Source organism: Propithecus coquereli, unplaced genomic scaffold (assembly GCF_000956105.1).
Source record: "Propithecus coquereli isolate 6110/MARCELLA unplaced genomic scaffold, Pcoq_1.0 Scaffold42, whole genome shotgun sequence".
NCBI lineage: Eukaryota > Metazoa > Chordata > Mammalia > Primates > Indriidae > Propithecus > Propithecus coquereli.
In genome coordinates, this window is record NW_012149952.1 from 6433178 (window position 1) to 6448688 (window position 15511).

The 15511-nt window shown below is 37.7% G+C and overlaps 1 protein-coding gene across 3 annotated transcripts in view; it reads left to right on the top strand.

Annotated features, from left to right (window-relative positions):
- The window catches only part of SLC25A14 (solute carrier family 25 (mitochondrial carrier, brain), member 14), a 33068-nt gene extending 22234 nt beyond the window's left edge, over nt 1-10834 (top strand). For all 3 annotated transcript variants that reach the window (XM_012653270.1, XM_012653271.1, XM_012653272.1), the window contains 4 exons: nt 796-920; nt 1750-1885; nt 9340-9420; nt 10379-10834. In XM_012653270.1, the coding sequence (XP_012508724.1) occupies nt 796-920; nt 1750-1885; nt 9340-9420; nt 10379-10420 (384 nt within the window). In that variant the 3' untranslated portion in view covers nt 10421-10834. The remainder of the gene's footprint in view (nt 1-795; nt 921-1749; nt 1886-9339; nt 9421-10378) is intronic.
- The last annotated feature ends 4677 nt before the right edge of the window (nt 10835-15511 follow it).

Here is a 15511-nt window from a genome sequence, read left to right on the forward strand (position 1 = left end):
AATGCTACTATGAGCATCCATGTACATATTTTTACATGAACACATGTTTTCAATTCTCTTGGGTATATACCTAGGTGTGCAATTGCTGGGTCATATCGTAATTCTGTTTAACTTTTTGAGGAAATGCCAAATTGTTTTCCATAGTGGTTGCCCCATTTTACATTCCTACCAGTGGTATAAGGGTTCCAATTTCTCACATCTTTACCAACACTTGTTTTTTTACTTTTAAAAAATATAGCCATTCTAGTAGGTATGAAGTGGTATGTCATTATGGTTTTGATTTGCATTTCCCTAATGACTAATGATGTTGAACATCTTTTCATATGCTTATTGGCCATTCATATATCTTCTTTGAGGGAAATGTCTTCCGATCTTTTGCCCATTTTTAATTGACTGTTGTGTTATAAGTGTTCTTTATATATCCTGGATACTAGTTCATTAGCAGATATATGATGGGCAAATATTTTTTTGCATTGTATGGGTTGACTCCTCGTGTTCTTGGTGGTGTCTTTTGAATCACATAAGTTTTAAATTGTGATTAAGTCCAATTTATCTATATTTTTCTTTTGTCTCTTGTGCTTTGGGTGTCATATCATTGTTTTATTTTTAATATAGCAAGTGAATTGGGAATTTATGAGTGTTCCAGTATTAGTCGTTGATTTGAAAGAGTGACCTCTGTACTTCAGACTTGGATTTTTCTGGCACTTTTAAACTCCTGACCTATTTTGTTCACTTTAAGACTTATGTCATTCCCTTTGTATTTCCTTGGTGTCTAATGTCACTTGTGTTTCATAGGGTGTGGTCCCAACTGCTCAGCGTGCTGCTATCGTTGTGGGAGTAGAGCTACCAGTCTATGATATTACCAAGAAACACTTAATCTTGTCAGGAATGATGGGCGACACAATTTTAACTCACTTCATGTAAGTAAGTAGGATAGGTTGTGCTCATTCTGTATTTCCAGCATTTTGAGCAAACCTCTTTTACTGAAGTCCTCAAGTGGAATTGACAACTGGTACGTATGGCCTAAATACCCTTGTCTCTCCTATCACCAGAACTTCAAACCTTCTGAACACTTTACACTTCACAGAGATCTCAGGTGGTATGGTATTTGGGTCCTTGGGAGCAGTGTCTAATACAGCAGCCTACCAGAGGTCTATAGAATTTGCATGTATTCATACACAGCCTCTATATCTAGTAAGCACATCTGTTATTTGCTTTGGTTAATTTTGTATGAGAAAGCAAACTTTTCTCAATGGGAATGAGAAAAAAGGGTGAAATTTTATAGGGTCTGTGAAACTAGAGCACAGCTTTTGGCTGAAGACTGTTGTTAATCTCATGTTACATTTTCTTTGTCTTGCAACCTTTATGACATTTTGCTACTCAAATGCATTTGGCATTTGATATGGTGGTTTAAAAATTTTATGTAACTAATAGATGGTGTGTGATATTTCCTGCTTAGGGATCTTGTTAGGTTTATAAACTGTCTCGTTTAAGAAAGAGGCTAAAAAAAAAAAAGAAAGAAAGAGGCTAAGTTTCAGATTGAAAACTGAAGGGACAACCTTTGAATGGTGTTTCTCTAGTATAGATTTCCTTTCTCTTTAGGTCATAGTGAAAGGGCAAGCACCAGGTTTTATCTAATGGATCTGAATTATTATACATTTATGGTTGGCCTAATTTCTGTTTAAGTGGGCAGAGGGTGAAAGTGGGGGAATCTATCTTCTCAAAGTTTAGTGCCAGTTTCATCTTTAGTTCCAGCTTTACATGCGGTTTGGCCGGGGCTCTGGCCTCCAATCCAGTTGATGTGGTTCGAACTCGCATGATGAACCAGAGGGCAATCGTGGGACATGTGGACCTCTACAAGGGTACTTTGGATGGTATTTTGAAGGTATGCACATTGTGGATTTGGGGTACATTTTAGTTTTCTTTGATGTCTCAGACCTTTCAGTCTTATTATTAGTTGCTACATATCATTCTGAAGATGAAAGAATCATTATGCATATTTTTAGTAGCCTCTCAGAATCATTCCCAGGTTAAAAAAAAAAAAAAAAAGCTGTCTCCTTGGCAATCTGGTGAGTGGTCCTTAATATTATTATTCCAATTCAAGTGCTTGAGAATACAGGATACTTTATTAATAGTACCATGTAGAATTATTGATAGAAAAGACTTAATATATCCCTATTTGCCCACTTCAGATAAGACAGAGGCCATGTAATAGAAAACCTGGTACTTAAAAAAAAAAAAAAAACGAACCCTGGTACTTGATTTCGGTTCAAGGTCGTGCTATTGTTCACTTTGGCTTTGCAAGTTTCTGCTGTTATGTTTGTAGGAAACTGAATATCACAAATGTATTATGCAATTACTGGTGATACTACTGCTACAAAAACAAATTTAGGGCTAAAACGTAATTTTGCTATATGGTTTCTCTGCTAGTATCAGTTTTGTTTAACATTTATTATATATCAGGCACCATTTTAGTAGTTACAGAGAAATTATAGCTATTACAAAAGTACTGTATGTATACAAACAGATAATCAGTGCAGCCTGGTAAGTGATAAACTCAGAGTTCTATGGAAGGAAATTTTAGCCCAATTTGAAAGTTTGAGATACACTCCTTGTAGGTGGTGGTATCTTGAATAATAACTAACATTTGTTTACACCATAGAGTAGAGAAGAAAAGGTAAACAGAAAAAAGACAAAAAAAAAAAACATTTGTTGAGTGCTTTATTGTGTGTCAGGAACTATCCTAATGAGACTTAGATGTATTCATTCATTTAATCCTCACCATTGCCCCATGAGGTAGACACTGAAGCAGTGAGAGATAAGTGACCTGCCCAGGTTTTCACAGCTCGTAAGTGGGAGAGCTAGAATTTAAACTCAGATCATTTGGCTTCAAACTGACATTTTTAACCTCTACACTATTATATCTTCCTCATATTGGTGGCTAAGTGTTAGTTAAGTTATAAGGGTATTGAATGCTATAGTGAGGTGCTTGGACTTTTTTTTAGTAACTTGATGGGGAGTTATTGTAAGCTTTTAGAGCTGGACATGGTAGCTTATGCCTGTAATCCCAGGTACTCAGGAGGCTGAGGTGGGAGGATCGCTTGAGCCTGGGAGTTTGAGACCAGGGCAACATACGGAGATCCTGTTTCAAAATGAAACAAACAAACAACAAAAAAAGAGAATGCTTTTAATCAGGTCAGATTTGCATTTTAAATAAATAACTCTGGCTTTGTGGAGACTGGAATTTATGACACTGGTTCTCAATTTTGGGTGCACGTTGGAATCACTTGGGGAACTTTCACAGATCCCTTCTTTACTTTAGACCAATTAATTCAACCTAAGGAGTAAGACCTAGGTGTCAATATTTTCAGAACTTTTCAGGTGATTGCAGTGTTCAGGTTGAAGACCCCTAATCTAAGGGGATAATCCTGGAGCAGGGGTTCTTAAAAGTTTAACATGCATCAGAATCACCTGGAGGGCTTGTTAAAATGCCATTAGCTTGGCCCCATCTCCAGATTCTGATTCAGTAGGTCTGGAGTGGGACCTGAGAATTTGCATTTTTAACAAGTTCTTAGGAAATTCTGATGCTGCTAGTATGGGGATCACATTTTGAGAACAATTGACCTAGAGAGGGAAGCTGATTAGAAGGCTCTTATAGTGATCTGAGCAAGAGGGGATGAAGGGCTGAACTTGAGCATGACATTGAGTATATAGAAGATGGAATGGAGTTGAGAATAATTTAGTTAATAAAGTCAACAGGATTTGGTTGACTGTGGGGTGGTATGGGAGAAAGGAGGTGTCAAAGATAACTTCTGGGTTTTTGCAGTTGGTGACCAGATGGTGGCATTCATTGACAGAGGCATCACAGAAGGAGGAGCAGGTTTTGTGGGAGACATCATAGTTTTGGACACTTAGTTTGATATGCACGAGGAACATCCAGTGGATACATTTGAATATACTAGCCCTAACTCAGGAGAGACTTCATGGATATAGACAAGAGCCTGTGGAGTCATTATCACACAGGTGGTACAGAACTGTGGAGGGAGTTGACCAAGGAGTGCAGGTAGAGGAGTTCACAACCTTTTTGCCTTCCCAGCATACTGGAGTACTGTAAAACTTCCCAGTAATAGTTATTCACTGAGGCATTGATTCTCAGACTCTAGAAAGTATAGTTTGACAAAAGCCCCCTTTGGTATTTCCACATTTGACAATCACTAGTGTAGGGAGAGGAGCAGTGGGCCAAGGAAAGAACACTGGGGAATACCAATTTTTAAGGGCTTGGCAGGTGAGGAACCAGGAGACACCAAAAGGTAACAGTTCAAAAGATATGAGGAAACTTAGGAGAGAGTAGTGTCATGGAAGCCAAGGGAGTGATGAGTTTTAAGAAGGAATGAGTTGTTATTTAATGCCACATATAATAGAGAGATCCAGTATGATAAAGACTGTAAAGTGTCTGTTGGATTAATATTTTCCAGAGGAGGATTGGCGAATTGATGTTTGCAATAGCCAGATTGCTGTGCATTGAGGAGTGTGTTAAATCATTCATTCATTCAATTAAAAAAAGGAGTTTGTGTCTTATATGTGAGGCACTGTTCTAGGGTGGTGAGGATATATTGGTGAACAAAACAGTCCGTGCCTTCATGACACTTAAATTCTAATAGAAGGAGATAGATAAATACATAGGAAGTAAGGATAAGTAGACAAGTATAAAGCATTCTTTCAAGAAGATTGGCTAAGAGGAGATAGAAGGTACAATAATATAGTAATAGCTAGCATTTATTGAATGCTTATTATGTGCCAGACACTATACGTAGAGTATATCCGTTAACTCTCACAGCAACCCTGTGGAGTAGATATTACCTTTCCCATTTTATAAATGAGGAAACTTAGGTTCAGAGTTAGCAGTAATTTACTCATGACATAATCCAGGTTCTGTCTGATTCCAAAGTTTGTACTTAGGATCACTATGCTGTGTTGTATCTGCAGAAACATAATTTTTATGTTGATGGTAACCTTTAAGTATTTAACATTTTCTCACTGATTCATGTACTTACTATTAAAATTCTTTAAAATGGCTTTGCTCTATATTGTCATTATACATAATAGTATCATACTTTATTATTTTTCATTTCATCCTTAAGTGTCCCAAAACACTTTGGTGAATGGAGTCATGCATTTATCTCTGACATAGAAAAAAATAGCTGCACATCTCATCTTGTCATCCCCATCTAAAATCCTTTAATCCTTCTCATTGACCCAAGGCTCTGTATGACCCCTTTTTGTTCCTACAGCCACATTTCTATCACCTTTATTCTACATTCCAGATGTACTCAACAGTTTCCAATGCTAGACTTTCTTTTTTCCCCACTCATGCCATATACTTTGTTAGACACCCCCTGCAATACCCTAAATACCACTTGGCTAGTTCCTAGTCGTTCTTCAGATCTCATTACTTTTTCACAAAAGCCTTCTCTGACCATTTGACTAGGTTATATGTACATGGTTTCTTGTACTCCCTGTGGCATAGCATTTATCTTTAAAAAATACCTTTACTGAGGACTAATTTACATATCATAAAATTCACTCATTCAAATTGGCATTTAGTATTTTAGTATGAACAGTGAGATACTACCAGGTATTTACCCAAAGGAAAAAAAAGACATTTTATAAAAAGACACTTGCACACAAACGTTCATAGCAGCACAATTCACAATCGCAAAGATGTGGAAACAACCCAATTACCCGTCAAAACATGAGTGGATTAATAAAATGTGGTATATGTACACCATGGTGTATTACTCAGACATAAAAAAATGTGAACTAATACTTTCTGTAACAACCTGGATGGAACTGGAGACCCATCATCCTAAGTGAAGTAGTGCAAGAATGGAAAAACAAACACCACATGTACTCACTATTAAACTGGAACTAAATGATCAACACTCGTGTACATATGGTAGTAAAATTCAACAGAAATTAAGTAGGGGATGGGTAAATTCACACCTAACGGGTACAGTGCACACTATCTGGGTGATGGACACACATAACTTTGACTCAAACTGTACAAACGTAATTCATGTAACCAAAATGTTTGTACATCCGTAATACTCTGAAATTAAAAAATGAAGTTGAGTAAAAAAATGAGATACATGCGGCCGGGCGCGGTGGCTCACGCCTGTAATCCTAGCACTCTGGGAGGCCAAGGCGGGTGGATCGCTCAAGGTCAGGAGTTCGAGACCAGCCTGAGCAAGAGCGAGACCTCATCTCTACCAAAAATAGAAAGAAATTATCTGGACAACTAAAAAATATATAGAAAAAATTAGCCGGGCATGGTGGCACATGTCTGTAGTCCAGCTACTCGGGAGGCTGAGCCCAGGAGTTTGAGGTTGCTGTGAGCTAGGCTGAAGCCACGGCACTCTAGCCCGGGCAACAGAGGGAAAAAAAAACGAGATACATGCAATCATCACCACAACCAATTTTAGAACATTTTCATGACCTTCAAAAAGAAACCCTTTAGTTCTCTCTCATTCTAACCTGCTCTCTCCCATCCCCCTAGCCTTAAGCAACCACTAATCTACTTTCTATCTTTATAGATTTGTCTCTTCTAGGTATTTCATATATATAAATGAAATCATACAATATGTGACCTTTTGAGGCTGGCTTCTTTCAGTTGGTATAATGTTTTCCATGTTCATCCATGTCATAACATGTATTAGCAGTTCCTTTTTATGCTGAATAATATTTCACTGTATGGCTGTATCACATTTTGTTCACATTTGTGAAATTTTATTGTAATTGCTTTTAATATCTGTCTGCCCCAGTAGACTCTCAATACCATGAAGGCAGAGCTATGTGCATCTTGTTTATCAATTTATGCACAGCAAATTATTTACTGAATGAACAAGCCTATATAACTTCATGAAGTAGCCTGTTTCCTATGCTTATCTATAGAAGTTCTTGTTTGTTTTCACACAGCTGTCTCATGCTAAAAAAGTGCCCCCCAGTTCTAACGTTGTGAAGAAGTTGGTCACTGTTTTGAAGATTCATAATGATTCAGATGGCTCACGGGAGTGTTAGAGACTCTTGACTGTATTTGTGTGTTCATTTATTGGAAACTTTAATGTGCCAGACACTGTGTGAGATGGTGGTGAAGATGTAATGGTGAACAAGACAAACATAGTCCCTGATCTCTTGGAGATTATATTCTAGTTGAGGAAGACAGATAATAAAAACACAAAGAATACACAGTATAATTGCAGATAGAAGTAAATGCTATGAAAAAAATAACAGGATATTGAAATAGTGACTTGGTGGTAGGGAACTACTTCAGCTAGGGTAGTCAGGAAAAGCCTGTGAGGAGGTGATGTTTGAGCTGAGATCTGACTCATGAATAAGAAGGAAGGAAGTGGCCATGTGAACAGCTGGGAGAAAAGCATTTTATAAAGAGGGAACAAGTTACAAAGGGCCTGAGTTGGGAATGAGGTAAATGTGTTCAAGGGTTAGAAAGAAGGTTGGCATGGCTGAGTGTGGTAAATGAAGGAAAAACTAGTAGGAAATGCAACTGGAAAGAGGTAGGGGCTAAATCATGTAGGTTCTTATGGGTCATTGTAGAGAATTTGGAATTAGAATGAAATCACCAGTAAGCCATTCAAGAGCTTTAAGCAGGAAAGTGACATGATCTGATTTATAATTTTAAAAGATTGTTCTGGCTTCTAGGTGAAGATTTTAGACCAACTGGGAGTCTATTGTGGTAGTCCAGGTAAGAGGTAATAGGATTGGATTGTATCTCAGAGGTTCTTTGTCATTTAACAGTTTATAATTCTAGGTTATCTGTATCTGGGTTTTATTTTGGATGTTTTTCACAATTTTCCAACATTAGTTTTGGTCTGAGACATTCAGCATTTGCTAAAGATCCCTTAGGGAAGTATATTACCACTATGTTTCCATAAATATTGCCCTTATCATGCTACTGTTTATTCACCAAAAATGGTTAGTAAGGATAATTATCTCTAGTATTCTTAATCTACTGGATGGAATAAGGAATATTTACAAACCGGCTTTTCATATTACTGTCTTATCCAAATATATCCATTTTTTAGAACAGCGATGGGTTTCACTTCACCAGTGGAAAGGCAAAATAAATTTTTCAATGTCTAACAGAATGCCTAACACATTGTAGTTACTTAATAGATATTTGTCCATTATATATGAGCTGTTTCTGCTGGCTGAATTCAGCACACACTGTCAGTTTATGACCTTTGGCATGCATAATTTGACATTAAATTCTCATGACCACTCGGTTGGTATGTATAGGACTCCATTGTATAAAGTAGGAAACCAAAACTCAAAGCAGTTCACGTTATTTCTCATGTAATCCTCAAAGCATTCCCATGCGGTAGGCCATGGTGTTACACAGAATTTACAATGATGAAACAGACTCAGAGAAAGATAGTGACTTGCCCAACTCCTATTCTCTTACCCAGCTTTAGTTTTCCTTGTAGTACTTATCATTTTTGGATAGAATGTTTATCAACTTGTGTATTTGTTTGTCAACCCCACTAGAACATACATTCCATGAGGGCAGGGACTGTATAACTTATCTATTGCTATGTAACAAATCACCCCAAAACTCAGTGCCTTAAAACAACATTTATTATTTTGCAGTTTCTGTGGGCCAGGAATTGAGAAGTAAACTTAGCTGAGTGATTCTAGCTTAGGATCTCTCATGTGGTTGTAGTCCATATGTCAGCTAGGGCTGCGGTCATCTAAAGGCTTGACTGGGGCGGGATATCTGCTTCAAAGATCCCTGGTGCCTGTTGGCTAGAGGCCTCAATTCCTCACCATGTAGGCTGCTCTTTATGACATGGCAGCTGGTTTCCTCCAGAGTAAATGATCCAACAGAGAACAAGGCAGATGCCTTATATATAAAATATTTAGCAATGGATGTGACATATGTTCACTACTACCATATTCCATTGGTGACACAGACGAATCCTGAGACGTTGTAGGGTCGGGGCTGCACAAGGGCATGAAGAACTGGAGGTAGGCTTCACCGGGGGCCATCTTGGAGGCTGGCCACCACTGACACTTTTTCTGTCTTGTTTACTACTGTATTCCCAGCATCAAGAAGAGTGCCTTGCATATGGTAGGTGCTCAGTAAATATGTGTTGAATGGTGGATAGATTTAGACTACATACAAATACAAAATGTATATTTAGAAAAAAGACCATTCAAGGAGCCGTAAGTTGCTTTGCAGTGGAGGTAGAAGATGATTGTCAAATGTAAGACAAAGGGGAACTCACTCTGTTTTTTTTTGTTCTTGTTATATCTTTCCTTCAGATGTGGAAACATGAGGGCTTTTTTGCTCTCTATAAAGGATTTTGGCCAAACTGGCTTCGACTTGGCCCCTGGAACATCATTGTATCCTTTTAGAAACCAACAGAATGAAAGCAAATGCTTCAAGCTCCCAGGTAATTCTAGGCTATGGGAAGGAAAATTTGATCATTAAATCCTTGTAGGCAAGTGAGAAACTCAAGCATCTTATTGGTGACCATTGAGGGTGGAATTAAATAAAGAAACAACTTTCAGTTGGAGGCTAATACCAACTAAAAAAGGGAGTAGAAAAGATGTGTCAAATTTTCCTCTTTAAAACAAAATGACAACAAATGCAGCCAATCTGGAAGGGGCTATGAATTTTTTAGAAACCCTGATGGGAGATGCCCACGGGAAAGTCCATGCTGAGATGGTCCAGATTTCCCACCACTAACTATAGGACCAAAGTAGCTGAGAAATAATAATAGGATAGAGAACATTCATGGGGTGAAGGAATCCACAGCCAAGTAGGGCTCCTTCCTCATGGGTGAATCTTTCCACTTTAGCTGTGTTTGAGTGCCTACTATGTGCAGAGCCATGTGTTGGATACTGTGTGTGGTGGTGTGTGTATAGCTGTGAGCACTGCAGGGGTGAAAAATAATTCCCTGCCCTATTGGGTGGGGTCTGTAGGCTGAGAGAGACTCTGCCCTCTTTGGAATTGTTCTGATTACCTAATGTTTATAACAATTACTCTAGCACTCAATTATATGTTGTTGTTAACGTTATTGGTTATTTTGTGTTTGTGTGTGTCCTGTTTGTCCCAGAAGACTGTAAGTATATACTGGAGTTTTAATCTGTTTGTATCGCTGCATGCCAACAATTATAATGGCACATGGTAGGCATTCGAGGTATGCTTGATTTGACAGGTATTGTTTTAAAACAGACTTTCAAGCAAATGAAACTTAGAATAGCACAGACCTTAGTTTAAGAGAATGCAACACACAATTTTAGAATTGGGTTTGGCTTTCAGTATCAACCCAGAGATCTTCCATGACTTACTCCTCAGTTTTTTATTACATATGAGCAGCTCAAGAGGCTTCAAATCTAAGGACTGAATTACATGCGAGCCCAGCCCTGCCAGCCTTTCTACTCTCTTCTTTCCCCGTTTTCTGTGTTCTGATGTATTTTGACAAAGTTATAAGTGTTTACTGAACCATTGGTCTCCTAAACGCCTCCTGATGGAAGAACAATAGGATGGCTCAAAGTTGTTATGTGCTTGTATTACCATGTTAACTTTTCCCTGGAAGGAAGTGTTAACATTGAGACTCTGGCCCCAGATTGGTATCTTCTATGAAGATGGATACTGATGGGTGACATTGAAAATGGCCTTCTTTCCAAATGAGAGTTAAATGAAGTTGGTTAGCCCCAGACCTGGGCTAGAGCAGAAGGCATAGGCCAGGGCGGTTACTGCTATGTATGTTACAGACCTCGGTTCTCATTAAAGTATTTATTGGCAGAATCACTTTGGCTTTGTCGTCATTACTATTTTCTCTTTGTCAACTCTTTAAGTTACATTCTCCAGAAAATGATAAAGAGAATGTAACTATGAAATGGAGACTGGACTCTTAAAGTACACTTTCATGGGAACAGAATAAGTGCATTGTGCTTTCCCACTGCCATTCATTGTCATAATGCCACTCACTTCTAAACATGGGCAAGTGGTTCTTTCCTAAGCATGAATAAATAAGCAAGTGGCTTATTTGGAAGTTTGTACAGATAAGATGCTAAAAGAGGTTTAAAATTAGAACCCTGTGCTCAGGGTTCTAATCATCTTATAGACAAAAAGTTTGGGCTACTTTCTTGTACTAGAACAGAGCCTGGCACATTATAGGCACTCAGATATTTGTGGAATGAATAGTTTAGTCTTTGATCTTTATCCATTCATTCATTTGTTCAACAAATGTGTGTCTGTTATGTCCTAGATGCTGGGAATATAAAAATGAGTTAGACATAGCCTCTGATTCAAGCTCACATTATAGTGGAAGAACAGATTTGTAAGTAAATAATTACAGCAGGTTTGAAGTACTGTGTGAGAGATTAACAAAGTACTGTGGGAGCACAGAGGAGGAACATCCTTACTAGGGGATTTAACAAAGGCTTCATAGCAGAGGTGATGTTTGAGCTGAGTCAGAGGAAGAGTAGATGTTACCATGTGAATAAGGCATTATACATTTTGACAAATGTAAAATGACATGTATCTACCATTATAGAATCATACAGAATAGTTTCACTGCCCTAAAAATCCTCTATGTTATTCCTATTAATTTCTCCCCCTCCCCTAACCTCTGGCAACCACTGAGCCTTTTACTGTCTCTATGGTTTGGCCTTTTCCAAAGTGTCATATAGTCGAAATCATACAGTAGCCTTTTCAGATTGGCTTTCATTTAGTTATATGCATTTAAGGTTTCTCCATGTCTTTTCATGGCTTGGTAGCTCATTTCTTTTTAGTGCTGAATAATATTCCATTGTGTGGATGTACCACAGTTTATATTTATCCATTCACCTACTAAAGGACATCTTGGTTGCTTCCAAGTTTTGACAATTATGAATAAAGCTGCTGTAAAAATTTTTGTACAGGATTTTGTGTGGACATAAGACTTCAGCTTATTTGGATAAATACCAAGGAGCGCAAAATTGCTGGATGGTATGATAAGATTATGTTCAATTTTGTAAGAAACTGCCAAACTTGTCTTCTGAAGTGGCAGTACCATTTTGCATTCCCAGTGGCAATGAATGAGAGTTCTTGTTGCTCCACATCTTCCCTAGATTTTGGTGTTATTGTTTTGGATTTTGGCCCTTCTAATTGGTGTGTAGTGGTTTATATTTATTTTTTATATATTTTAAACTTTATCTTATATTTATTTTTAAACACTACACCTGTCAAATATATTATTCATCCCTAAATAAATGAGCAAAAGGGAAGCCAATTTTTCACAATGGTACAGGCTGAAAAATAGTTTCTTGAAGGGTTTATATATGTTATAAAATGGCTTAAATTCACCTCAACCTAAATGTTTTTCCTTCAGAAAAACTTTCCAATGATTTCCTCTCCCCCAATCTAAATAACTTTCCTCATTATAATTTCTTATACCATGTATCATAATTTTAACTACATATTACATTTATGTGATTATTTCATTAATATCTATATCTCCCATCAGTCTGAAAGCTTCATAAAAATAGGGATTATGTCCGTTTTGATCACTGCCGGGTTCTCAGTGCCTAACAGAGTTACATGCATCCAGAAAATATTTGTTAAATGAATAGATGAGCTGGTCTGTATCCAAAGGATCTGATAAAATACCTAAAACATAGTTAAGGTTCAACAAATACTATGGGATTTAAATGGAATTCAATTAAAATTTGAATTAGTATACAAATAATTGTATGATAAGGATTACTTCAAGGTCTGAGCCACTAGAAGTATAGTATTGCCCTGGCTTTAAGTACCATCTATATGCTGTTGACTTCCAAATGTGTATCCCCAGTCTATACCTCTCCCTTGAACTCCTGCATACTTCTATGTCCCACTCCCTACTCCACATCACTGTTAAAGTCTAATAGGCACGTGTCCCTGTACACCCAGCTACTCAGGAGGCTGAGGTGGAAGGCTTGCTTGAGCCCAGGAGGCCAGCCTGGGCAACATAGCAAGACCCTGTCTCTAAAAAAAGAAAAGTCTAATACACACTCTAAACTTAACATGTATAAAACAAAATTCTATATTTGCCCCCTAAAAACCCTTCTAGTGGCTCAGGCCTTGAAGTAATCCTTAACTTTGTGTGCACACTCTTTCTGTCTCACACACATACACACACACACACACACACACACACCCTACATCCTATCCCTTAACAGGTCATATTTGAAGGGATAAAATGATCAAAATCTGTAGGCTGTAAGATGAAAAAACTTTCAACTCCCCCCCGCTTTTTTGAGAGGCTGGAGAATGAGACAGCTTGGATAATAATAATAATATCTAACAATATGGCTTTTATTATGTGCCAGGTACTGTTCTAAGAGTATTGTGTTTATACTCTATCCACATCCTTACAGCCACCCCTATGAGGTAGGTACTATTCTCATTTTTCAGATAAGAAAGTGAGGCACAAAAAGGTGAAATACTTTGCTCTTAGAGAGTTGCAGAGCCAGGATTCTAACTCAGGCAGTCTTGGCTCATGAACTCATGCTTATAATCACTGTGCTAAAGGTGTACTGACTTAACCTTGTCCAGAATCACTTTAAGTTTATGGCAGGGGAGCTGTAAAGAATATTTATTTCATTAATTCCCCTATCTTTATAGCACCCTGGGAGAAAGAAGGTCAATAGTTTTTGTGATTGGTCACTCTTTGATACTTAACTATGATACTGGACTTAGATTATTTTCCTGGAGACCTGTGACTGCAAATATATCATTTCTCCCTTCTCCACTTTCTACTGCTTCCCTCTCTTCCTTTCTTGGCCTTTCTTCTCCACGTTTTCTTTCATCATTACCCCATCCCTTCTTCCTCCAGTCTAAGTGAGCACAGTTCACCAAGGGGTAGCACAGCATGGTTCAAAAAGAGGGTCTTGCTGTCAGTGATGGCACACTGGAACAACATGAACTTGTTTCTGTTTTATGTTAGACCATTTATTGAAGAACTTGGAATTACTGATACGCCACTAGTTTGAAATTTAGAAATTTGGACACGGGAGCTAGATTTCCTGCTTTGTCTTCTAGTGCAAAGAAGAATTTTAGTATGCTTATAAACAAATTTATAGGAGGAATGGTTAAACTACCATGAACCTGATTATATTATAAATTATTCTCTATTCACTATAGCATATCACTTAAGGGATAATATTTTTGTTATCCTAGCCCAGTCAGGATATTGATGTAAGTTAAAGTAATAAAATTGCTTGTTTTTTTTAAACAAATATCTTGATGTCTTCTCAGTTAGAATAACCACTCCTCAATAATCTTAATTTCTGAGGTTTCACTGTAAAGGATATTTTTTCTCTCTAGTCAGTGTCTCAGCATCAGAATTCAGTTGTATTTTAGGCCTGTGCTTTACTCACTATAAACACTCTTCAGGCATCCTTGTCTCTCCTATTTATTTAATAAATAAGAAAAACAATTTAACACATTGTGTAAGATAAATAAGAGACCTGGTAATCTTAGAGTGGTTGGAATTTTGGGTAAGAAATGTTTAGGTTATGAGTCTGCCTTCCACATTTGAAATAACCTCATAGCTATTCAGCTATAATTTCTTGGTTCAGTTTTCTCCCCTTTTTTAAACCACCTCTGAGATGATATGATACCCATTTGCTTTTCTATAGGAAGTGTTTTCATATTTGTTGAATGGCTCAATTGACAAATCTGCAAAAATGCTAAGGGGGGTGAAAACACATTAAGCATATTGAACAATTTTGTAAGACAGCATGGCATTTTACTGGACCTGTGACAGTGTTATCTCAGCAAGTTTATCAGCTTTTTAGTACCTTAATGTCAACACAATTGAGACAGAACTGGAACTGATACGGATTTATTATAGTAAATGGGAAAAATGATTCAATCATGTTGGGCAAAATACATCAAATAAAAACAAGCCTGAACAGATGAGAAGACCCTCATCAGGGTCTTGGCCCTACACAATTTTAGTCCCTCCAGTGCTTGGGAGCAAACGAATCTTGCCTGCCTCATTCTGTAGAAGGGATTTTGAAGGAAACAGGAACTGCTTTGTGCATTAAAACAGACTCTTAGACCCTTAGCAGCTGCACTGGTCGTTTCCAGGGCTCCTCATGAGAGGGCTCTTTGAGCCCAGTGGCTGATAATGGTCCCAGCAGCTTGTAAATCCAGGGAACATATGGCTGAGTAGTAGCATGTTAAACTCTCATGCACTTTACCCTGCCACAGTTGATCCATTAGGTGGAACACATTTTTCCCATTCAGCAAACTGTGAGACTATGGCTTCAAGGCTTCAACTGCATCAAGAACTGTCGCCTCCCTCTGTGTGAAAATGTTTTCTTATTCTCATGCCTACTTAGCAACTACCTCAGAAAATTTTAACAATGAAAACACTGAAGTCAATACCTGCATATTACACTGCACTGTATTGATGATGAACTTGTATTGTAAGGGGTATTCTTTTTTTTTTTTTTT